This window comes from Lonchura striata, chromosome 13, assembly GCF_046129695.1.
Source record: "Lonchura striata isolate bLonStr1 chromosome 13, bLonStr1.mat, whole genome shotgun sequence".
In the NCBI taxonomy this organism is placed as follows: domain Eukaryota; kingdom Metazoa; phylum Chordata; class Aves; order Passeriformes; family Estrildidae; genus Lonchura; species Lonchura striata.
The window spans coordinates 17,577,361-17,600,222 of NC_134615.1; the positions used below are offsets into that span (position 1 = coordinate 17,577,361).

Consider the following 22,862-nt stretch of genomic DNA (forward strand, 5'->3'; position numbering starts at 1 on the left):
CATCAGTGTTCGTGGGTTCATCATGACCCCAGTCACAGCCTCCACTCCTGGGTGATCCTTCTTGACTGTCACAATCTCCATTCCCTCACAGACCATTGTGGTCCTGCTGTGGGGACCTTCATTGGACAGGCCCTTCTTATCCTGAAACCACCTGGCAACCTTGATTGGGACCATCCTATGTTCAGGGCAACCTACATTCCCATGCCCCAGAGGACCCTTAGGTCCCTTGTAATCTGTGTTTTCTTTCCTGGATACTCCCAAGCCCTTTGTCCTTCGTGGCCCCACTTTCCAGGTCTCCCTACATCCCTTGGCCACCAGTGGCTGTGTTCCAGGTATCATTGTTGTGCACAGGTCTCCTCTTGTCCCAGATCCTCCCTGAGCACCTTGATTATCGCCTTCCCCTGCTCTCAGGGAGACCCAGACCCCTCGTGCATGGTCCATACCTGGGGCTGCCGCTGTCCTCTGCTTCTGGGACTCCACGACCACAGGGACCTGTTGGACCTGTTGGTCATCACGGTCCCACTCTGGGACCGAAATGGTTCCCTGCAGAGTGATGTGTGTCCTCGGCAGCCTCCATCCCCCGTGCAACCCCCCGCAGCCCCCAGCGCTCCGCGTAACCCCCGCAGCCTCCATCTCCCGTCCGCTCCCGCCTCCCTCAGCACCGCTGTTCTCCGGGTGCCCCCGTTCCCGATCCCGGCCCCGTCCCTCCCCTCCGGCCCCGGCGAGGGGAGGAGGATCCGGCCGGCGGGGCCGTGCCCAGCCCAGCCCCTGCGCCGCCCCGCGCACCTCGCTCCGGCACCGGCACCGGCACCGGCACCGGCTCCGGCTCCGGCTCCGCTCGCCCCGCGCCGGGGCCGCCGCCGCCTCAGCCCGCCCCGCCCGCCGGGACTCGCCGCCCGGCATGAAGGTGCTCCGGCACAAGATCGAGCTCCTGACAGGTACGGCCCGGCCGCCCGTGCCGGAACGGGGGCTGTGAACCGAGGAGGGGCGATGGGACCGGGGGTGGCGAGAGCCTTCGGCCCCTCAGCCCCTGCCGAGGAGATGGAGCTGCCCGCACCGCCCGCCCGCCTTTGCTCCCGCAGGTGCGGGTGCCGGGGTCGGGTCCTTGTCGGAGTCCGGGAGCTGATGCCTTGCTGCAGCGGGGAAAGCCCAGCCCGGGTGTGCTGGGAAGGGGGAACGGAGCCGGCAGCTCCTGGCAAAGAGGGCCGGCCGGCAGACAGCCGGGGGTGGGGGTGCCAGGGGGGATTGCTGGAGCATCCCTGCGGTGCCTCCCCGCTCCTCAGCCAGCCTCCCCTGGGAGTCTCCCCGCTGCCCCGACGAACGCGCTGGGCTGGGAAGGAGGCCGCTCTTAGCAACAGCCACCGTGGACAGCCTGAGCCCCCACACAGCCCCCTGCTGCCACCGCCGCCCCCAGACCCTGCGCGGCTCAGCCCACGCGTCAGTGGCGCCGCGTCCCCCACGGGGCTCCGTGGCGGGGCTGCCCGGTCTGCGCCCCTCAGCCGGACCACACTGTTCGGCTGCTTTGTGGGGGCTGCTGGGGTACAGACCTGTGTCCCTCACGGGTTCAGAGAAAGCTGAGGCTGTTCCTCCTGCACTGGTGGAGGAGGATGTGGCCCAGACTGTGTCACACCGGGGTTTTCCTTCACCCCATGGTGCTCCCCCATCGCTCCTGCTCCGGGGGCAATGCAGTGGGCACACGGCCGTGGCTCAGACTGAGCTGCAAGTTCCCTTCCTCCCTCTCCCAGCCTCACTGAAGGCTGCCTTGGCTTCACTGGCTGGCAGGAACCAGCCCTCACTTCTCCTGATTTGTCTGCCTGTTTGTTGCACGCTGCTCAGTCAGCCCGAGGTATCCGTGCCAACATCCTGTGGGCAACACATCCGTGCCAGGGCAGCAGGCAGGTAGTCAGTGTGGGGACTCTTGTGAGAGTGAGACAACATCTGAGGGATCCCGGCCCTGTGACCACACATGCTCCCAAGTGTGTAATGGAGCTCACAACTTTGTTGTGATAATTTAGTAGTAGTAGTAATAATAATAATAATAATAATAATAATAATAATAATGCTACAAGCTGGTTCTCCTGCAGTTAGCCAGCAGTGGGCTGCAGATCCCTGGGGAAGGTAAGCCAATGTGGCTGTTCCTGTCCCATCTATATACACAGTGCCAGGGCCCTGGTGGGAGAGAACACTAGTCCCAGACAGAGCACTTATGTCCTGCTGGGTTTGGAACTGATTGGGAATTAGGGAAGAGACATGTCCTGGCTGTGCCAAGGAAACTGTGGCACCACACTGGGAAGGCAGAGTGGGAGCAGAGATGGGTGTGTTTGGGGTGATGCCCTGGGAATGGGTGCTTGTTGGGGAGCACTGGGGTGAGCTGCAAGGAAAAGGACTCGTTGCTGGGCACATTACCCTGGCAGAAGATGGGAGCCAAGTTGTTTTGGCTAGGAGACCTGGAGCTGTGGCTTCCTCACCAGCCCTCAACAGTGACAGTGGCCCAGTGGGGCTGGGTGAGACTGCCCACAGCCCCACAGCTACAGTGCTGAGGAGGGACGAGGGTTCCTGTGGGTGGCATGGGATGCAGAGCACCCAGGATGGGTGGCTGCATGGCTGTGACCCTGCTTACTGATCCCTGACTCGCTGATCCCTCCTCTATTCCCACACTCAGCACCACTTTAGGAAGCTGTGCAGGGGAAGCTGGTTGGGGCAGAGCTCTGCTACGTTCCTCCTGAGCCAGCATTGCCCCCACCATGCAAACAAGGTCACGGGGCCTTTCCTCATGGCTCAGCCACCCTCCCTCCCTCCCATATTAGCTGCAGGCTGTAATTAATAAAGGCATTCACCATACACTAAGTGCTGTTCCCAGCCACGCTGGGGCTGTGGCCACACGGTGGGTTGGTGTGCTCAGCGTGGGACACTCCTGCTCTCCTCCAGACCCAGCTATTGGTGAGGCTGATTTTTCTCCTGGTTTTTCCCCTGGGGTTGTGGGGTTGCTCAGTTGGTGGCTCTGCAGGCTGTGTTGGCTCGGCTGTGCTGGTGGGCTGCAGGCCAGGGCTGTCCCTGTGCACAGAGCCATCTCCCCAGCAGCACAGCCCAGCCTGGAGCAGTGTGCCCCTCATTTGTGCCTCTCCATGGGGCTCATGGCACCTCTCCACATCCCCTGATCTCGTGGGACTCTCTGGGCAGGGGTGGCATGGAGACTCCTGGTGCTGGGTGCCCCGGGAATCTCGAGAGGCTTTGGAGTGGTGTTTCTCCCTCCAAACAGTTCTGGATCTTTGGATGGCTCCCAGGGAGCAAGGCAAAGTGCTGTGTCTGCAGGAAGCAGGCAGGTGGCACAGCCTGCTTGAGTTTTGAATGGAAAACCCAGTCGGAGGAGCAAAACCCGACTTTGGAGGGAAGTTTATGACCAACTTCTGTATCCTGGTGGTTTTGCAATATTTGTGGCATTTCTTGGCCTTCCCACATTGTCAGCCTGGAGTGATCTAGGTTTGGAGGTGGACAAAGTGTGAAGCAGGCTCGGCTGAGGCCGTGAGGATGGAGTGGTTCCGTGTCTGCTGCGGTGCCCGTACAGCCCAGAGCATCCCCGTTATGTCCAGGGAGATTGCACGGGGGGGGGAGACAGCTGGGAGGATGTGGGATCAGTGCTGGCTCATTTGGAGAGGCAACAGCTTGTCTGTCTTGTGGAAAGGGTGAAAACAGGCTGCAAAGGCAATGCCTGAGGTCTGGATCCTGCTTGAGTGTAGATTATCCCCTGGCACTGGCATTTGCCAGATACCCATTCCATTCAAACACAGGGGAGCCTGGACTGTTCCCTGTGTCCCCATGTCTTTCACCTTCTGTGTGCAGCCAGCTGCTCATCTCCTTGCTCTCTTTTGCTCGCTGAGCTGAGCGTGTGCCTGGGGGTGTTTTTGGAAATGCCAGTGTTGGTTGAGGTCAGCAGCACCCAGTCTCACACTGCTGCTGAGTGATGGCTCCATGGAGAGAGGTCTGTCCCTCCAAGATGTGGGGCTGAGGTACCAAAGGGCTGGAACCTGATTCACAGGCAAGGAGAAGACTTTGGGAGCAAAGCCTTCACATCTGGATTTCTTCCATCATTGCTGTACAAACTTCAGGCTGTCTCTCTGTTCTCTTTCTGCTTGGAACATCTCTCTGCCTCCCAGCATGGCTGAGAAACATCACCCCTCATTCTGCCTGTGCAGGGAGATCTCCCTCTGTCCCATCTATACCCATTTGCAGCCTAAAACTGGCCAAAAATTTGGATTTTCTATCTTTGACTGATGCTGAAAGTTGGGATGGAAATTTGGATGTTCTTGCTCTGGGTTGGGTGCTTACTGAGGTGACCAGCACGGACAGATAAAGTTGTCCCCCTCAGTGCCCTGGAGATAGGTTTGTCCTTAACCAGGAGAACTGGACCTGGCTAGGAGCTGGGAGCTGAGCTCATCTGGGCACTGTCTGCTCTGTGCCTGCTGCCAGCTCCCAGCAGAGGGGCTCACTGCAGCCCCTGGACAAGCTGAAGCACCAAGTACCCATAGCAGATGATTTGAGTCCCATTCCTATGGGAGGGAGACCTGGGAGGCTCTGGAGGGCAAAGAGGACCAAGGAAAGGACCTGGCCTGACATGTCCCTTGTCCCGGGCAGGGCTGCTGCTGCAGGAGATGACCATGGCAGGGCTGCACGAGCTGCGCTTCACCGAGGAGAAGCCGCTGCTGCGGGGACAGGACGCCGAGCTGGTGAGTTTGGTGACCACACTGGCTCCGGCTCCTGCACGTGGGGCACCAGGACACGGGAGCTTGGGACGGGTGGAGGGGCTGTGTGCTGTACCAGGGGTGGCACTCTGTGTGTGTGTGCTGGCTTTGGGTGCACGTTTGTGCTCCTCAGTGTGTGCGTGCCCGCGGTGATGAGCATAAGTGAGGCCTGCCGGGATGATGGATGCGTGTGCAGAGGTTGCACGTCATGCTCCCACACGCCTGTGTGTGTGCACACCCGCAGGTAACACGTGCACGTGTGTGCAGCTGTTGTGGAGGGGTGTGTGTGTGCACACGTGTGGGCACTGTGTCCCCTGCAGCCCCCGGGAGTGGTGCCTGTGGTGTCGGGGGCTTTGTGAGCTGCACGGGAGGGCACTGCAGAACTCAGGGGTGTCTCTGTCCCTAATGGCTCCTTCTCATCCCAGGAGAACTCGGATGTCTTCCTCTCCACTGTGGACACAGACTGGAAGGTAGGACCAGCCATGGGAGGTGCTGCCCACCCCCGGGTTTCACATGGAACAGCAGCCTGTGCCTGGGGAAGGCTGGGGGGCACTGAATGGACTCAGGAGTGTTGCTGTCCCTTTTTTCAGGGGATGCAGTGCCTGCTCAGTGTCTGTGCATGAGGTTGCACATCCATCATGGTCCTTGTCAGAAGGGGACAGGGGGATGCTGCCAGACATCTCTGTGCTGGCGCTCAGATGTGGCTGGTGGGCACTTGGCCATGGGCTGGGGACAAAACCTTTAAAACAGGCAATTTCTTCTCAGGAAGGCCGAGCTGCTTTTCCAGCCCCTCTACCATTGCCATGGCAATGGTTTCCAGGCGATGCCAGCTCCCTGCTTACATAAGGATGTTTGAAAGCCTCTTTCTCTTTTGGAGGGCTGGGGCATTGCCCCCTATACCACCCACCTCTCTTGGAGAGCAGGGCCCCTCTGCTCCCTTGGCTGACACCTGCTCATTTTGTACCTCCATTTCTGCTCTCCAAAGGAGCCCCATGACACAGCTCTGGCACTCATGGGAGCTCAGCTCCTGCCTGGCTCCCACACTGGTCTGCATCCCTCTCACACCTCTGCCAAGGCTCCCTCTGTGGGGACCAGGGTGGTGGGGAGGGAGGGTAATCGGTAGTTCTGCTTGTCCCTCTCCAAAGTGTTCCCCTGCCAGGGGACACCAATGATTGTCACACAACCTCAGGTTTTGTGCTGCCACTTTGCCAGCTGTGGGACTATGGGGAGAGTGGGCTCAGGTGGTCATGGCTGAGCCCTTGCAGGTACAGCACTGAAACAACAGCACCTGTAAGGACAAAATACATGTGGAATTCATTCATCCCGGGATAAGGGCAGGGGAGCACAGGTCCCTGTTTTATCAGGCCCAGAATTTTGGGGCTGGCCCACTAGTGCTTGTCACCCATGTGGGTGGGAGGGTGCAGCTGGTAAGGAAGCAAGGCCTTTGGCAGGGTGCTGGCTGCTGTGGTTCACAGAGTGGGACATATCTGATGGCCCTCTCAAAAGCCACAAAATAATTAAAATGCTGCCCTCCCCAGCAGCTCTGAAGCAGGTGAGGTGCTGGGGCTGGGAGCAGCAGGGTGTGCAGGGCTGGGCTGCTCCTTTCTCTGCTTGCTCAGGACTTCTGTTGGCCACTGGAGGGGAAACCAAACCTCCTGGTGTCACCAGAGAGAGAGAGAGTAGGGGGAGGGAGGCGAGGAGGGGAGGAAGATGGCAGTGCCAGGCTGCCCAGAGCTCTCAGGAGCACCAGAGGCACCAGGATGGCTCTGGCTCAGCTGTGCTGGGGCAGGGCTTGGTTGGCACGCAGGGGATATTAAAGAGCAATGACCCTCCCAGGACAATCCTTGTGTATTTTAGGGGTTGGCCCACGGTGGCACTGAACTGTGTCCATGGTGGTGCCCAAGTGGAGCAGTTCTGGACAGCAAATGCCACAGAGATTCACTTCCATGACCTCAGGACCTAAAAAAGGAATTGGGCAACAATCAAGACAGCTTTTCCCAAGCCAGCCAGACCCCGAGACCTTTTGGTTTCCCTCCAAGAGCCTCAGGGCAGGAATGGGCTGAGTTTCCCGGGCTATGCCAAGGCAACCACCTCCTTTTCTCCACCCTGACATTTGCAAGTTGGTGCAGTGCAAAGGCTGGGGGCTGCCTGCCATTCCTTGGGGAGATCTTACCCAAATTTCTAGGTTCACCTCCTTGGGATAATCCAATCCAGCCCCCAGCTTAACTCTTCACTGTCCATCTGCTCCTTCCTAGAGCCAGTCATTGATGGGCTGCTCAGGTGTGGCTGGGGCAGTGGGGGGCCTGGGGAGCCCCACTTCTGCCACCAGCCAAAGTAAAGCCCTTGAGACATAAGCCACAGTGCAGGAGAGCTGGAGGAAGGTTCCCTGGGACCAGGTGCCCTGGATCCTGCTGGAGGTCTGGGCCACCTGCCTGGCAAGGGGGCTAGTAGCCAAGGCAGTGGCGATCCCATTTGATGCTACTCCAGCAAAATCGACCTTGCTCAGCCCTCCCTTCTCCCTGAAACCCTTTTGCATTCACCTTGGCTCTCCTACCCCTTCTGTCTTCTGTTAACTACTTCCTGTCTTTTTTTGTCCCTCTGCATCTCTTGTATTTTTTCCGGGCACTGTGGCTCTCATGGTCTTTGGCTCTACAGGCACCAGGGCTGGGGAAACCAAAAATGGCACCTAAAGTGTCAGGAACCACCTGGGAGCAGGGCTTCTCCACCACACTCGGGCCTTCATTTGCAGAGATGCCTCTTTCCAGGCCTGGGTCTGAGCTCCCCACAGGACAAAGCAGTGCAGAGTAAAGCCTCTCTGATGGAGGCAGTGTGACTGTCATCCCTCTGCCTGTCTGTCCTTTCTCCCACATCCTGGCTGTGCAACCCTGACTTGTTTGTAGGACATGGCTTTCAGTGGGTTCCTGAAGGGCTCTGTGGGACTCCTCCATCCACAATTGCCCAGCTTTGTGCCTGTCATGCCAAGCTGGGCAGTGGTGCTGGGCTGGGCAGGGGCAGGCAGGGTGCAGGGGGAGGGCACCCACACACTGCTGGGGGATTTTTGGGGCTGTGGTGGTAAGAGGCCTTAGTTGGAATCATGGAAGAAATCATCTGCCTGCACACATGTGCACATGGGAATACTCACATGTGTGTGCATGTACACTGATTGTGTCAGTCCAGGGACACGATCCAAGCCCTTGGAGCTGCTGGATTGTCTCTCCTCTTGCTTTATTTGCCTGCCACTGGTGATGCCCAGGTCAGGGCTAAACCCTGCACGTGCCCTGTGTGTCATCATCCCGCAGCAGGTGGGGTGAGTGTGCTGCTGGGTGAGGTGACGCAGGTGTGGACACGTGTGTCCCCCTCTGTGCACACCTGTGCAGGTCTCTGCAGGTGTGCAGCTCGCTGTGCATCCACCAGCATTAGTGATGGCCATGGCATCCATGCTGAGCACACGGGAGGAGGATGCAGCAGGTGTGCTCCTGGTATGCACAACATGTACAGGAACTGTCACACACGGGGCCTGGCCTGGGGACTATGCCACAAGTATTTTGTGGGGTGCATGGGCTTCGGTGTGGGTATGGTGTTAATTTTCCCAGTTTTCCCCCTGGCAGACAGGGTTTTGCCCATGTGTGGTGCATGTTCCTGTGCATGGACACGCGTGGTCACGTACACGTACACGCCTGCCGTGTCCTTCTCCTGTTTTTAGCGTGTCCATCTGTGGCTGTGTGTGTGCTGCCCTGCCTGGCCATGGCTCAGGGCCTTGGCTGCGGGCTTGGCCGTGGCTCTGTGTCGGTGCGGGGCTGCAGCCAGGTGTGTGCAGTCAGGCGTGTGCACCCAGGTGTGTGCAGCCAGGTGTGTGCAGCCAGATGTGTGCAGCCAGGTCAGCCAGGTGTGTGCAGCCAGATGTGTGCAGCCAGGTGTGTGCAGCCAGGTGTGTGCACCCAGGTGTATACAGCCAGGCGTGTGCAGCAAGGTGTGTGCAGCCAGGTGTGTGCAGCCAGGTGTATGCAGCCAGGTGTGTGCAGCCAGGTGTGTGCAGCCAGATGTGTGCAGCCAGGTCAGCCAGGTGTATGCATCCAGATGTGTGCAGCCAGATGTGTGCAGCCAGGTGTGTGCAGCCAGGTGTGTGCAGCGGGCACGGCGAGCGCTGCCCGGACCGTGCCGGGGCTGCTCCGCGGGGTGCGTGTGCAGACACCCCGCCTGCCTCAGTCTGCCCAAAGAGGGAAGATGGAGAAGGTACCGCACGGTGCCAGGCGTTTTTTCTTCATAAACAAGGGTATTTGGGGCCAATTGGAGCATGAATAATTCCCGCGGCAGCCAATGGCTGAGTGCTGGCTCCATCGCGGCGCTCGCCCGCAATGGAGGCCAGACCTGCCGAGGGGGAAGGGCGAGGGAGGGCTTAGCGCAGGGCTGGGGCTCCGCTATAAATCGAGGCGAGGGCTGAGCCAGCGCAGAGCTGAGCTTCGCCCCGGTGGCTGCGTTGCTGTGCCCCACACCCGGACCTCCGGCTTGGCCCACACTGCCTGAGCAGCCTCGTCCGCCCAGTTCCTCAGCATGCCGGAGTGCTGGGATGGGGTAGGTACCGCCGCTCCCCTGCTCGCTGCCCTCCCTCCCAGGGGTTTTGCCCCAGCGTCTCTCCTGCTTGCCCAGGCTGGGCCTTTGCAGCCAGCAGGGCTCGGCGTGGGTCAGGCGGGCGTTGTGGCAGGGAGGACGCACTGCTGGAGAGTCCTTCCTTCCCCCAGCCCTGCTGCCGCATCCCTGATGTGCTGCAGGTTTTGGGGACGCATTGTCCTTGAGCGTGTCCTCCCCGAGGCCGGCAGAGATGCTGTGCCGAGGCTGAGGGTGAGCAGCTCTGGCCCGGGCTGGGGCTGGGTGCTGGCGGGGGCACACTGCCCCGTGCCCACCCCCTGACCTGCAAGGAAGAGGGTCTCTGGCTGTTTTGAAGCAAGCCCTCAGTTGTTTTCTGGCCTCTGCGGTGATGGCAACACCCGAAGGTAACAGGCTGGTGCAGAGGGGGTGAGTGAGGTGGGAGCACTGCAGCTGTGAGCAGGTAACCTGGACATGGATGGGCTCTGTCAGACACCTATGGGTGCTGAGACCCCCGTGCCCCTCCTCGCTGGGGCTGTGGGTTGTCTGTGCCCCTCTCTCCTTGCTGCGTGCATGCCCTGCATCCCAAGCTCTTCCCCCAGCGAGCATCCCTGCGGCAAAGGGCAGGGCTGTGGTAGCCAGCGGTGCTGCAGAGGCTGCACCACGAGCAGGATGTGTCTGGCTTGGTGGAGGATGGGGGGCAGGAAAGAGCAGTGCTGAGGCTGGATCTGCTACCTTGGGCAGGTGATTTTGGGGTAGGGTTGAAAGCTGAGCCGTTGGGGATGTGATGGGACCACAGGGATGGTGATGGCAAGGAGGTAGCCCTGTGCCCAGGACCAGACCACATGGATGCCTCCTGCTCTATGACCTTGGGCTAGGCCCTTCCTCTGCCTCAGTGTCCCAATCTGTTCTTGCAGAGGGATGTCACTGCTCATGCACTTCTGCCTGATGCAGCTGCAGGGGGTGGAGGGACAGCTGTGGATGAGGGATGGGGTCAGGGTGCCCTTGGGTGCGAAGAGATGTCTCCACAGAGCTCTGGATCTGCTTTTGGCCACCGTGTTCCCCCAGGGACAGCAGGTCTCAGTGAGGGGAAGCACTGCAGTGAGGAGACCCTGTCCCCAGGTGGTTCCTCCCACCCAGGCCCGTGTCCTTCAGAGTCCTTGGTGGCGTGTAACCCGCGTGAGCATCCACGTACCTGCTCCCCTCCCACCAGCCCAGCCATGGGGCTGCCAGTGCCAGCAGCGAGGACTGTGATGCTTGGGCACCCTGCCACCATGCCCTGCCCTGCCCTGCTCAGCACATGCTGCCCCTGCACCCAGCAGATCCCAGCCTCGAGGTCACTGCTGCTGGACAGGCACAGGCATCTGGAGGGGACCTCTGGTCCCTTGTCCTTGGGGAGCACCTGGGCTCAGTTTCCTGTGCTGGCTGGGAGCAAGAGCCAGGATGTGGAAGGAAAGGAGCCCTCCTAGACAGAGAAACTGAGGCATGAGGTAGTTTTTGTGGGGGCACTACCATTTCAGACCAGGGGTTTTAAAGTTACTTTAGCTGTTATTTTGGGAGCAGGTTGCAGCATTTCCTGGAGTGCTGTCCAGGGTCTGACCTCTGTCTGTCCCAGATACATCGAATCTGTGCCCAACTGGGCCATGCTGTGAAACCCTATCCTGTTGCCAAAATTTTCTCAGTCTCAAGCCCTTGAAGATCTCCTTTTCCATGCTGTGGTCCACCTGTCCCATCCTATTATCCTTCTCTCTCAAGCCCTCTTGGATCCATCCCTTGATACCATTCTGTGATCCCATCACATGATATACATGTCTAATCCTACATCCTATGATCCTATCCAAAGCCTTCCCTTCCCTTCCCTTCCCTTCCCTTCCCTTCCCTTCCCTTCCCTTCCCTTCCCTTCCCTTCCCTTCCCTTCCCTTCCCTTCCCTTCCCTTCCCTTCCCTTCCCTTCCCTTCCCTTCCCTTCCCTTCCCTTCCCTTCCCTTCCCTTCCCTTCCCTTCCCTTCCCTTCCCTTCCCTTCCCTTCCCTTCCCTTCCCTTCCCTTCCCTTCCCTTCCCTTCCCTTCCCTTCCCTTCCCTTCCCTTCCCTTCCCTTCCCTTCCCTTCCCTTCCCTTCCCTTCCCTTCCCTTCCCTTCCCTTCCCTTCCCTTCCCTTCCCTTCCCTTCCCTTCCCAATTTGTCCTGCTTTCTACCCTCTCTGGGATGCCCAGAGCTGTGTTTTTCCTGGGACAGCTGCTCCTCTTTCCCATGGCTTCCCACGGGACCCAGCCATTTGGGGAAGCAGCAGGGAAGGGTGTGATGGCAGGGCAGGAGAGGATGAAAGAATGCCTCAGGGCAGGTGGGCATCACCCCATCTCTGCTCTTCCCCAGGAACACGACATTGAGACCCCCTACGGGCTGCTGCACGTGGTCATCCGGGGCTCTCCCAAGGGGAACCGCCCGGCCATCCTGACCTACCACGATGTGGGGCTCAACCGTGAGTGCTGCTCCTGGGTTGGGGGTGCAGGGCAGGCAGGGCTGAGCCCTGGGCTCCACAGGCTGCCAGGACACCACCACCCCTGGCTCAGCTCCTTTGCCTCCACCGTGGCTGCAGCGGGTCCCCCCGGGCATCTGAAAGCACCAGGGGAGTTTGGATGCTCAGCTGGACACAGGCCAGGCACAGCCAGGAGTGCTTGGCCAGCCCGGTGCTGGCTGGCCCACAGCAGGCAGGGATGGGGCTTGGGGGATGCTGGGCTGGTCCTCACTGCCACTGCCAGCCCGTTGGTATTCAGAGCATGGACCCAGCTGGCAGCAAGGCAGAGTGGGGGATAAAAGAGACAGGGAACAGCAGGGAAGGAGGGACCCCGAGTGGGGGCTCTGGTGTGGAGATGCTGCACTTTCTGTCAGCCTGCAGCCCTAGACCTGCAACCCAGAGCTCTGTCCCGGGCTGTGCCCTCCAGCTGAGCCAGGATGCACAATTCCCTGTGAGTGGGGAGAAGCATCTCCCGCTCCGCTGGCGGCTGAGGCTGAGTCACTGACATGCCACATGAGCTGTGTCACCATTGCAGCAGCTCTGGCTGTTCAGGTGCACATCATGCTGGCTGCAAAGGGCCTTACAACCTGCCTCACCCCATGTTGTGGGAGGGATGTCCAAACACTGATGCCATGGGACAGGACCCCTCCAAGCCCTGGCAGTATCTGTGTCCTGCTGCAATGGTGGGGTCTTGTCCACAGCTGGGGATGTTTCTTTGACTCTTTCCAGGCAGGGAGATTTACAGCTGTTCCTCAAATCCTGTGTTTGCTTGAACCCTTTCTGGGGATTTTGGACAGGGCTGATACCCCAGACTGCTAATCCTGCTGCCTACTGGGTGATCTTGCAGTCCTGGGCTCTGCATCCCTCGGTCCCATCCTTCTGAGGCTCCCCAATGAAGCCATCCCAAACTCCTCATTCTCCTGGCTGTGCCTGTCCATCCCCGTGCCTCCTGACACCTGTAGGGATGCAGCCCTTGCTAACAGTAGCTGTGGGCTCTGCTGGGAGGACAAGGATCCTGGAGGGAAGGGGATGGGATGGTTTTGGTGGCATGTCACCTCCTGGATGAAGGGCAGTGGGAGGGCGGGCAGCTGCTGTCCATGCTCCCCTGGCCCATCAGGCCCTAGTGTTGGGGTGTTTGGTCTCTGATACCCACCTGCCCTTTGACAGACAAGCTTTGTTTCAACACCTTCTTCAACTACGAGGACATGCAGGAGATCACGAAACACTTTGTGGTGTGCCACGTGGATGCACCAGGACAACAGGCAGGAGCCTCACAGTTCCCTCAGGGGTAGGTGTCATCTGCAGGACACACTGTGCCTGCTGGGGTGTCACCTCTCTGCCCCTTGGGTTGTTGCTGCCTGGCAGTTGTGCCCTGCCTGTGGGTCTTTCCAAACTGTGCCAAAGCCTGTGGCAGACGACTGGCCCAGGGTGGGTGGTTTGAGGGTGGGTGGCATTTCCTTGCCCATTTTGGGCAGCCCAGCTGCCCTGTCCCAGACACTCTGCTCTGAACAGGTTCCGTTATCACCATCCTGTGCCTCCCTGTGCCACAGGTACCAGTATCCATCCATGGACCAGCTGGCTGCCATGTTACCCAGCGTGGTGCAGCATTTCGGGTGAGTCAGCCTCTCTTCCACAGCTGCTGGCTGAGGGTCCTGGGCAGGGAGATGGACAGAAGACAAGGATTTGGGTCTGGGGGAGTTGTCCCTGTAAGATGGCATCCTGCAAGTCATCTTGTTGTGGGTGGAGGGGTGTCCCAGGGAATTATGTTGGAGCCCGCTGTCCCCTCATATGGACCTCTCCATATTTCCAGGTTCAAGTATGTGATTGGGATCGGTGTTGGGGCAGGAGCCTACGTGCTGGCCAAGTTTGCGGTGAGCCTGGGGCTGGGATGGGCTGGCCTTGAGTTGCTTGTACCTGCTGTCAGTCCAGGGCTAGACATGGGGAAGAGCAGGAGCCGATACCTCCAGGCAGTCTCTGTTGCTGCAAAGGCTCCTGGGGTGCTGAGAGACCCAGCACAGCAGTGCTAAGGCTGGGTAGTCTTGCCACAGGTCTCCTGTTGCTCTCAGGATGGGATCATGTCAGCTCCATCCGATGCCTGTGCAGTGGCTCTCATGGGGGACTGTCCAGGGCACATCTCCCCTCCCCTCTGAGCCTCTCCCCTCTTGCTCACTGCAGCTCATCTTCCCTGACCTGGTCGAAGGGCTGGTCCTTATGAACATCGACCCCAACGGCAAAGGCTGGATTGACTGGGCAGCTGCCAAGGTGGGCAGGGCCCCGACCCCTCCTCCCAGTCCTGGCGGCTTCCTGGGGCAGGAGGCAGCCAGGGCAGTGCAGTAACTCTCTGTGCTCCCTCCGCAGCTCTCCGGCCTCACCAGCACGCTGCCAGACATTGTCCTGTCCCACCTGTTCAGCCAGGTAAGGGCTGCATCCTCCAGCCCCTGCCATCATCCCCAGCCCAGCGTCCCAGCTGGGTCACCCTGCCAGCTGCCACAGTGCCACTGTGTCCCATGTACAGGGCTGGGGTCAGTCAAGCCCTGCCTGGTCTGGGGCTTAACCCTGATGAGTGTGTGACCCGTGCCCATGTCCTGCCTGGGTGTTCTGCCTGCAGCACCACTGTGCCCAGCTGCATTGCCCAGCATCCCCCTTCTTGTCCGTGCTGGCTGCACGGCATGGGCAGGACGTGGGGAGCAGGGTGTGCCCCCAGCACCTGCCCTGACCTCCATCCCCTGCTGGCACAGGAGGAGCTGATGAACAACACGGAGCTGGTGCAGAGTTACCGGCAGCAGATCGGCAGTGTGGTGAACCAGTTCAACCTCCAGCTCTTCCTCAACATGTACAATGGGTGAGTGCTCCAGGCAGCCCCACTGCAGGGCTGCATCCCTGTCTGTGCTAGGGTGAGGGGCTGCATTGCTGGTGGGTGGCTCTGAGGTCACTGTGAGAACCCAGACTCCTGTTGGGTGCTGTCGTCACCCTCCAGTGCATGGAGGCAGCAGTGCAAAGCTGTCTGCCACTGCTGGATGGGGATGGTACCTGAGCCAAAGCCTTGCCATGTGTCAGAGCCCACTGCCATGAGTACACATTCCCATGTCTCCTCCTGCACTGGGTGCTGGCACAGGCCTGGGGAAGGGGGCAGAGATGCTGTGCCATGCATGCAGGGAGCCCTGCCACTCTGCTGGGTGCTGCATCCTGCGGCACAGGCTCTGCTTGGGCCGTGGCAGAGATGGCCACAGCATCCTCCATGCACAAGGTGCCAGGACAGCGGGCTGGGTGTGGCTTCTCAGGGCTGGCAGTGGCCTGATTCTTGTGCTATGGCATCAGTGGTGGCACCTGCCCATGAGCTCACACTGGCCTTTCTCCTTCATCAGCCGCAGGGACCTGGACATCAACCGGCCTGGGACTGTGCCCAATGCCAAGACCCTGCGGTAAGAGTCGTGCTGGCAAGTCAGAGAGGGGTCCTGGGGCAGTGGAATTCACTCAGACCAAACGCTGACGAGGCCCCTTTCTCCTCTCACTTCCAGCTGCCCCGTGATGCTGGTGGTTGGAGACAACGCGCCTGCTGAGGAGGGGGTGGTGAGTGCTGGGGCGCTGCCTGCAGGGTGGCAGGCGGGCGATGCCCACGCACGGGCACGCACATGTTCACTGCCTGCTCCGACACACGGCAGCTCGTGGGGGTGGGAACGTGCTCGTGTGCAGACCTGCCTGCTCCTGTGGGCACCTGTGCACACGCAGCTGTGCGTGGTTGCCACACCTGGAAAACTTCCCCTTCTTCATCTGCCCAAGTGTGGTCGCGCTGTGCACGCTCGGATGTGTCGGCACACGAGCACATCTCTGCTTGGCCATCTGCACCCACACGGCTGCTGGCACACTTTTGTGCATGTACACACACGTGTGACACGGAATGCCTCACTAGTCCCCCTTTCCTCCCGTTCCAGTCCCTACTCTTGCCCAGACTGACAGAAGCAAAGTCCCCTCTGTCCCATGGCAGGGATGGTGGTCCTGCGGGCACAGGGCTCACTTAGTGCCCTGTCTGCTCCTGGCTGGGGTGGAGCTGCAATGGCAAATTCCAGTGGGCCAGTGATGGTACATGTGGAAAACTTCTGCTTGGCTCCTGGCTTCCTAGGGTGCTAATATCATCTCTCTTGTCTGCAGGTGGAGTGTAACTCCAAGCTGGATCCCACCAACACCACATTCCTGAAGGTAGGGCTGGTGGCAAGAGGCAGTAGGGTGGTTCCTGCTGCCTATGAAGTGCCCCATTACCTTCTGCCCTAGGGCTGCAGGGTGTCCCCATCTCCCCATTCCAGGTCCATCATACACCTTGTAGGTGTATGGGGAAGCAGGGTGACCCCAGCAGTGGCATCCTGCCAGTGGGTCCGGGGGGATGGTGGGCAGTACAGGCACCCTCCCAAACTAAGCAGGACCTTCTCTTTGCAGATGGCTGATTCTGGTGGGCTGCCCCAGGTCACACAGGTGAGCCCTCACAATTTCCCCAGTTACCTGGGCATACTGGGCCATGAGACATGCACTGGTGCTGTCCTTGGCTAGCTGGGGTTGGGCTGTTGAGGAGATCTCAGCCTCAGTGCTGCCTCAGCTCAGCTCACCCTGCTCTCTCCCTACAGCCAGGCAAGCTGACCGAAGCCTTCAAGTACTTCCTGCAAGGCATGGGCTACAGTGAGTGCTGGGGCTGGGTGTGGGGCTGCTGTGGGTCTGTGTGTGCTGGTGTGCACATGTGCTGATGTGCTGCAGGTCTGTCTGTGTGTCCACACGGGTGTGGGGTGTACAGGCTCTGTGTGCACACACAGGTGTGTACAAGGGCTCTGTGTGTACAAATGTGTGTGTAGGCTCCCTGTGTTGGTGTGCATGTGTGTGTGTGTCTGGGCATGCACGAGCAGGGCTGTGTGTGTGTGCAACAAAGACAAGCAGAGCTCACATGCAGAAGTCTGTGCATGTGTGTGTGCAAAGTTTAAGACTACGTGTGAGTGTGTGTTTATACCTGTGTGTGCATGCTTGCAAAAGTCCACGTGCACGTGCGTGTGTGTGTGTGTGTTTTTGCAAGTCTGTTGCACGTGTGTGTGTGTGTGTGTGTGTGTTTTTGCAAGTCTGTTGCACGTGTGTATGTGTGTGCAGTCTGTGTGCACAGGGACAGCTGCGTGTGCAGGCACACGTGGGCTGGGCAGGGGCTCCTGGCCCAGCAGAGTGGCTGACACTCTCTCTCTGCCCTCCCTGCCCTTCTCCTGCCCCTGCCAGTCACCCACCTGAAGGATCGGAGGCTGAGTGGAGGCACAGGTACTGCTCAGTGCCCACTGCTGCATGGTGCCTGCCTGGCCTGTGCCCTCCAGCTGCCTGGGCACCTTTGGGAGCAGCCTGGGTGCAGGACTGGCCATTCCCAGCCAGATTCCCACTGTCTTGCTCTGCTTTGCCTGAGATGGCAACATATGCCAGGTCTGAGGGCTGAGAAATGGCATTCAGAGAATTCCCTCTCCATGCAGGCACAGTCTTGGCAATGTGCTCACTGTACCCTCTTCCAGGCAAGCCAGGAGCTATGCCCACTGGCCATCCTGGCTAGGGGAGGGTGCCACCTTCCCTGCACACCCTGGGCAGCCAGGGGAGCTCTGATCCCAGCTCACTCCTTTCCTGGAGCGTGGTAGTCCAGGGTTCCCACTGCCTGATGCCCAGAGGTTGCATGCCCAGGAGTGAGCCCGGTGTTCAGCCTGCCCAGAGCAGCCCTGCTCTGCTGTCCCTTACCTGGAGCTGCTCATGTTGTCACACCACCGCTTGCTGCAAGCTTGTGCCCAGGCTCAGTCGCATCGGGGAGCAGGGCTGCTGGCAATGTTGGCTCAGTCCCTCAGGTTTTCAGAGGGATCTGAGCACCCTGGCCATCTCTCTGTGCCCGTGCAGTGCCATCTGCCAGCATGACCCGCCTGGCACGCTCCCGCACCGCCTCCCTCACCAGCGCCAGCTCCGTGGATGGCACCCGCCCACGTGCCTGCACCCACTCGGAGAGCACCGAGGCCATGGGGCAGATCAACCACACCATGGAGGTATCGTGCTGAGGTCCACGCCCGCCGCCGACGTCTCCTTCAGAGCCATCTCCCATCCGTCAGCATCCCGCCAGCACCCACCTGCCCCGTGGACACCCTCCACCAGGGCCCTCGCTTCTTTGGGGTCAATTTGTCTTCTTTGCCGTTGGCCTCATCCCCTTGTCTGGTACAGGAGAAGGAGAGGGGCTTCATCCAGCAGTCACACATGGTTCTGCACTGGTCCTCACCCTCCCCAGCATCGGCTTGGCTCCGGCTTGGGAGGGTGGGTGGCAGGGGGACAGGGCCAGGATGGGGTAGCAGGGTCAGGGTGATGAGATGGGGACAGGATGTTGGGGTGGGACGGAATGATGGGGTGGGACAGCACGTGGAGAGGACACAGGAGGTAGGTTGGTCTCTCAAGTTCAACTGATGGCTGCCTAAAAGGAAGACGGGAACAGGGAGCAGCGCTTAAAGGGAGGTCACTGGTCTGTTCTTAGGGATGCAGTTTTCATTTCTCCCTGATGGCCCTCTCTAGGGAGAGCTAGCATGGGATCCCCCAGCACACCCAGGACTTGCTACCCCAGAGCTGGCTGAGCCTCGTGAGAAATCACATCCCAAACTGTCCCTTCGCCCTGGTCATGTACCCTGAGGGCTGCCCTGGGGCAAGTGAAGAGAGGTCAGCCCTACTCCAGAAGCTCTAAGGGCAGGAGGGTGGCATGCGTGTCCCCCTGCCTCTGTCCATGCCCTCACTGGTGGTGGCACTTCCTTCATCCCTTGTTGCAAGAAGGACAATTACTGTCTGCCACCAGAAATGCACTGGGGAGGGGGGAATTGGCTGGCTTGGCCCCTGTCACACTGTCAGTTCCACTTCCAGCTCTTGGGCTGAGCCTGCCAGGGTTCAGAGGCCACTGTTTTAGGGGATGTCACACAGCAAATCCCACCTCAAGTTTTGCCACAACCTGTGGGTGTCATCACCGAGGAGCCATTAGCAATAAGATGAGACACTCCCCCCACCATTCTGGGGAGCCCTCAGCACCCTCTGCCCCACAGGGTGCCTCACCACAAGGTGCTGACACTGTGGGGTGCCCTATGGGATGTGGGGAGCACTCCATGCTCTGTCTTTGCCCACACAGCTGCCAGACCCACCGTGGCTCCCCAGATCCACACCCCAGCTCCAGCATTTTGCCTGCGCGCTGAGCGGGGCGTCTCTCAAGGGCTTGGCTCCCTCAGGGCCGTGGGGCCCCCTCTGGCCACCAACTCCAGGTGGCTCTTGCCTCTTGCACTCGGCACGGAGGCTCCTGCCATTGCACAACCCCAGTGATGGCCACCCAACCTCTGCTGCCGTGCCCAGCCCCTCCTGGGCACGCTGTGAGGCACAGCTAAGGGTGGCCCTGCCTCTGCTGATGGGTGCTCAGGTCTCTGTAGGTGGTCCATGGGGGACCTGAGCAGGGAACCCACCAGGTGCCACCGCCTGGGCGAGCAGAACCAGCCCGCTGAAAGCAGGTCCCACCCAGCCCCACAAAAGCATTCTACCCTCAGAGCCCATCCCTGCTCCCCAGTGAAGGGCACAGAGCTCCTGGGGCTCCCAGCGGGTGTATGAGGGCTTTTGGCCCTGAGACCCATGCCCCACCCAAACCCTCTCATAGTAAAAGGCCACCCCAAAACACCAGTGTGCCCCTTTGTCCCCCACTTTGTTCTGCTGTGTGCTTCCTTCTTGGTGTGACTCTGAAAGCTACGTAGCTCCTTTTTACGGTAGATACCGCTGCGATCTCTTGTTTTCTCAGCGTGTCCTTCCAGATGATATATATATATAAATACCTATACATAATATATATATAAGGGTTTGCCCAATACCTGACCTTTTTGGGTTCACTCCTTGCATTCTTGTCCAAGCAGTGCCGTGTGGTTTCCCTGGAGGTGGTGTGGCCGTGCTCACCTTCAGTTCCTCACCTTGGTTTTGTTGGTTGGTTGGTTTGGTTTTCCCTGGTGGTTTGTTCTTTTGATTTTTGTTGGTTTTCCTTTTTTTCCCAGTCACAGCGGAATTTAACATGTTTTCCTGTCTGAGTGCAGCCTGGTTTTGTCACAGCGGCATCGAGGCCGCAGCACTCATGAGACAGCAATATGTAAACCGGATTTAACTAACCTGTTGCTGTAGAGAGGAGTTACTGTGTTGGAAATAAACCAACTAACTAATAAAGATGTTAAGAACCTGCTGTGCTCTTTACAACATGCTGTAGGGAAATGGGTCTGAGCCCACCTGGGGCCTGCCTGCAGAGACTTGGCAGGCACGGGGAGGACAAGGGGGACACACCTTGGCCACCAGCCCCACTAGTGATGCCCACAGGACCCCAGGGTGCACGTGGGGGAAAGCTGTGGGGTGCTTTGGCTTCAGGGTAGCCATAGCCAGGCTGCCCTGTATGTAAAGAGTGGATGGAAGCTGGAAAGCTGCCAGTTGTAGCCCAGTGAGGTTGGATCCAAGGGGCGCCCACTGGGGAAGAAAAGATCTGTGGCTGCACAACTCTGGGGATGAGCAGGGTCCTTGGGAAACTCAGCTTCCCTGTCCACTGCCAGGGCCCCTGTTTGTCTCCCCATTAAGTGTCCCAGGTCTTAACCCTTTCCAAGTGCATGAAGTCCTGCCTGGGAAGGATCCTGTCCCTGCATCCTAGTCCTTGTGGAGTCTGTCAGTGTCTGCCTTGTGCTGGGTCACTCCAGACTGGTCCCAGGCCCTGCAGAGGGGCCCAGAGCCAAAGCATGGAGACACTGTGGCTGTGTCCACACTCATGGTTCCCTGGGGGAGGCACAGAAAGCCTGGACATGTGGGGGGAATGCAAAGGGCCATGGCTGGGATAGGATGTCAGACAAATGATTTCCACATTCCCACTGAATGCAATTCATGGAGTGCTAGATGCTGAATGCTGACAGACTGCAGTAGGAAGAAAACTGAAAACTCCATATCCCTGCTACTGCTAGATTAAAACTCTGTTCTTCAGATTAAATAATCTATTTTCCTGGGACTTGGCCCATCTCACCATTCAGTTACCTCTTCTTGGACCAGAAGCAAGTGAGTCACTGAAGCTTCCCTTCCCATATATTTACCCAAAAAAAGTATAGTCACAGTTTTTTTTAATACTGCCAGTAATACTCTCATGAGAACAGGCTGTTGATGATGCATGAGTTTTTATTTCTAGCAGGAGATCATTTAGTACGTGTAATCCCTTGGAGGAACCTGCAAAACAATGGGAGCAGCAGGGCAGAAAAAAATTCAGGCTGTTTTTTCTGGCCAGATATGGATGCCATTAGCGGGGAGTGAGGGAACGATATAGGTCAGTGTCTCAAATAGTGCATGAAAATTCGACTTAGAGCCTGCGGTGCATCTGTGAGGCTGCACTGCCATCTGGTGCGGTTTGAAGTGCTCACAGCCTCTGCCCAACGCCGCCTTTGCCTTGTTTTTTGTTTAAAACACCCCACCAAAGGACAACAATGCTGTTACAACCGCTGGCTGTTGGGTTTGGTTATGTAAACAGGAACATGACAGCACACAGGTCTGGGAATCAGAAGCAGCTGAGCAATGGTGCCAGGCACTCCCCCTCCATCTGTCCCAGGTGTACAGGGGAGAGGGCTTCAGCTGCCAGGACAGAGTTACTGCAGGTTTCTGCCAACTCCCTGAATGCTCCAGCCTTAGCAGCCGACTGTGCTGTGTCCCCAGGTGAGCCAGGCTTGGCAAGGGTGACTGTGTTTGTGCCTCCCAGCAGGTGAAGCTGCCTGCAAGGTCCCAGGTGGGTGTTAGCACAGACAGGTACTTCTCTCCTGCCAGGCCTTCCTCAGCAAGGATCCCTCGCTGATGAGGAAGATCTCATCCCCGAGATGAGGTGGGGACAGCTTAAAGAACAGTTCATTTCCCATTGCTGCCCAGGGCCTAGCTGTATTCGCTGCTCTGAAAACAGGGCTGGAAGCACTAAATGCACAAATTCACCAAACTGCTCATATGGGAAGGCACCTTGGCAGATCATCCAGTCCAATCCCCCTTCCAAGGCAGAGTCACTTGCAGCAGGTGGCACAAGAACATGTCCAGGTGTGTTTTGAATGTCTCCAGAGAGGAATTCACAACCTCTCTGGGCAGCTATTCCAGAGCTCTGCCACCCTCCATGTAAAGAAGCTCTTCCTCATGTCGAGGTGGAGCTTGTGTTGTAGTTTCCGGCCATTGCCCCTCATCCCACTGCTGGGCACGACAGAAAAGAGCCTTGCACCACCCCCTTGGCACAGTCTTTGAGATATTTCTATGCATTGATGAGCTCCCCTCTGAGTCTTCTCTTCTGCAGACCAAACGCCCAGCTCCTGCGGTCCCTCCTGACATCGGCTGCTCCAGACCCCTGTGGCAAGCGCATTTCTCTCCCTCTCTGGATTTTTCATAGAGGTGCACAGAGAGAAATGAAAGAGAAAACAATATATATTCCTGCTCCTTGTTTTTCCTATGTGGAATGTGTTTGGAGAATTGTTTAGCTGGGGTGAGTGCTTGGTTGAATTCTGGTGAGGATTGTTTGAGGTCTTGGCCAATCCAACCCACCTGGGGCTGGACTCTCAGAGAGGGTCATGAGTTGTGGGAGGGTTAGAGATAGAGTCAGAGAAAGCAGTATGTAGTTTGAGTATCCTCCTTTTATATAGTATATTAATGTATTTTAGCATAGTTACAATAAAGAAATAATTCACCCTTCTGAATTGAGTCAGACATAGTCATTTCTTCCCATTGGGTTCGCCTGCATTTACAATACCCCTCATCATCTGCGCGCCCTCTGCGGACCCTCTCCTCTATCTCCTGGTGCTGAAGATCCCAGAGCACTCCAGACGTGCCTCACTGGGGCTGAGCAGAGCACCCTAAACCCCTGCCACCCCCGTTCCGCGCTCACCGGGGCGCCCCGCGGCGCCCATGCCCTCGGTGGCCATGCCCGCACCGGGCCGTGAGGCGGAACTACAGCTCCCATGGTGCCGCGGGGCGGGGCGGAAGCGGGGC

The 22,862-nt window shown here is 58.7% G+C and overlaps 1 protein-coding gene across 4 annotated transcripts; it reads left to right on the plus strand.

Annotated features, from left to right (window-relative positions):
* The first annotated feature begins 837 nt into the window (after positions 1 to 837).
* On the plus strand, positions 838 to 20,067 carry NDRG4 (NDRG family member 4). Of its 4 annotated transcripts, XM_021541204.3 has the most exons (17): positions 838 to 938; positions 4,633 to 4,724; positions 5,165 to 5,209; positions 11,696 to 11,801; positions 13,005 to 13,125; positions 13,388 to 13,450; positions 13,648 to 13,708; positions 14,013 to 14,099; positions 14,196 to 14,252; positions 14,576 to 14,679; positions 15,203 to 15,259; positions 15,356 to 15,407; positions 15,987 to 16,034; positions 16,269 to 16,304; positions 16,454 to 16,505; positions 17,082 to 17,120; positions 17,733 to 20,067. In XM_021541204.3, exons 1-17 carry the CDS (start codon positions 902 to 904, stop codon positions 17,885 to 17,887), a joined length of 1,212 nt encoding a protein of 403 aa, XP_021396879.1. In that variant the 5' UTR covers positions 838 to 901; the 3' UTR covers positions 17,888 to 20,067. The 4 variants fall into 4 exon arrangements, with proteins under 4 accessions (XP_021396879.1, XP_021396880.1, XP_021396882.1 ...); XM_021541205.3 differs by lacking the exon at positions 17,082 to 17,120; XM_021541207.2 differs by lacking the exons at positions 838 to 938; positions 4,633 to 4,724; positions 5,165 to 5,209 and adding an exon at positions 9,150 to 9,311.
* Positions 20,068 to 22,862: the final 2,795 nt, after the last annotated feature.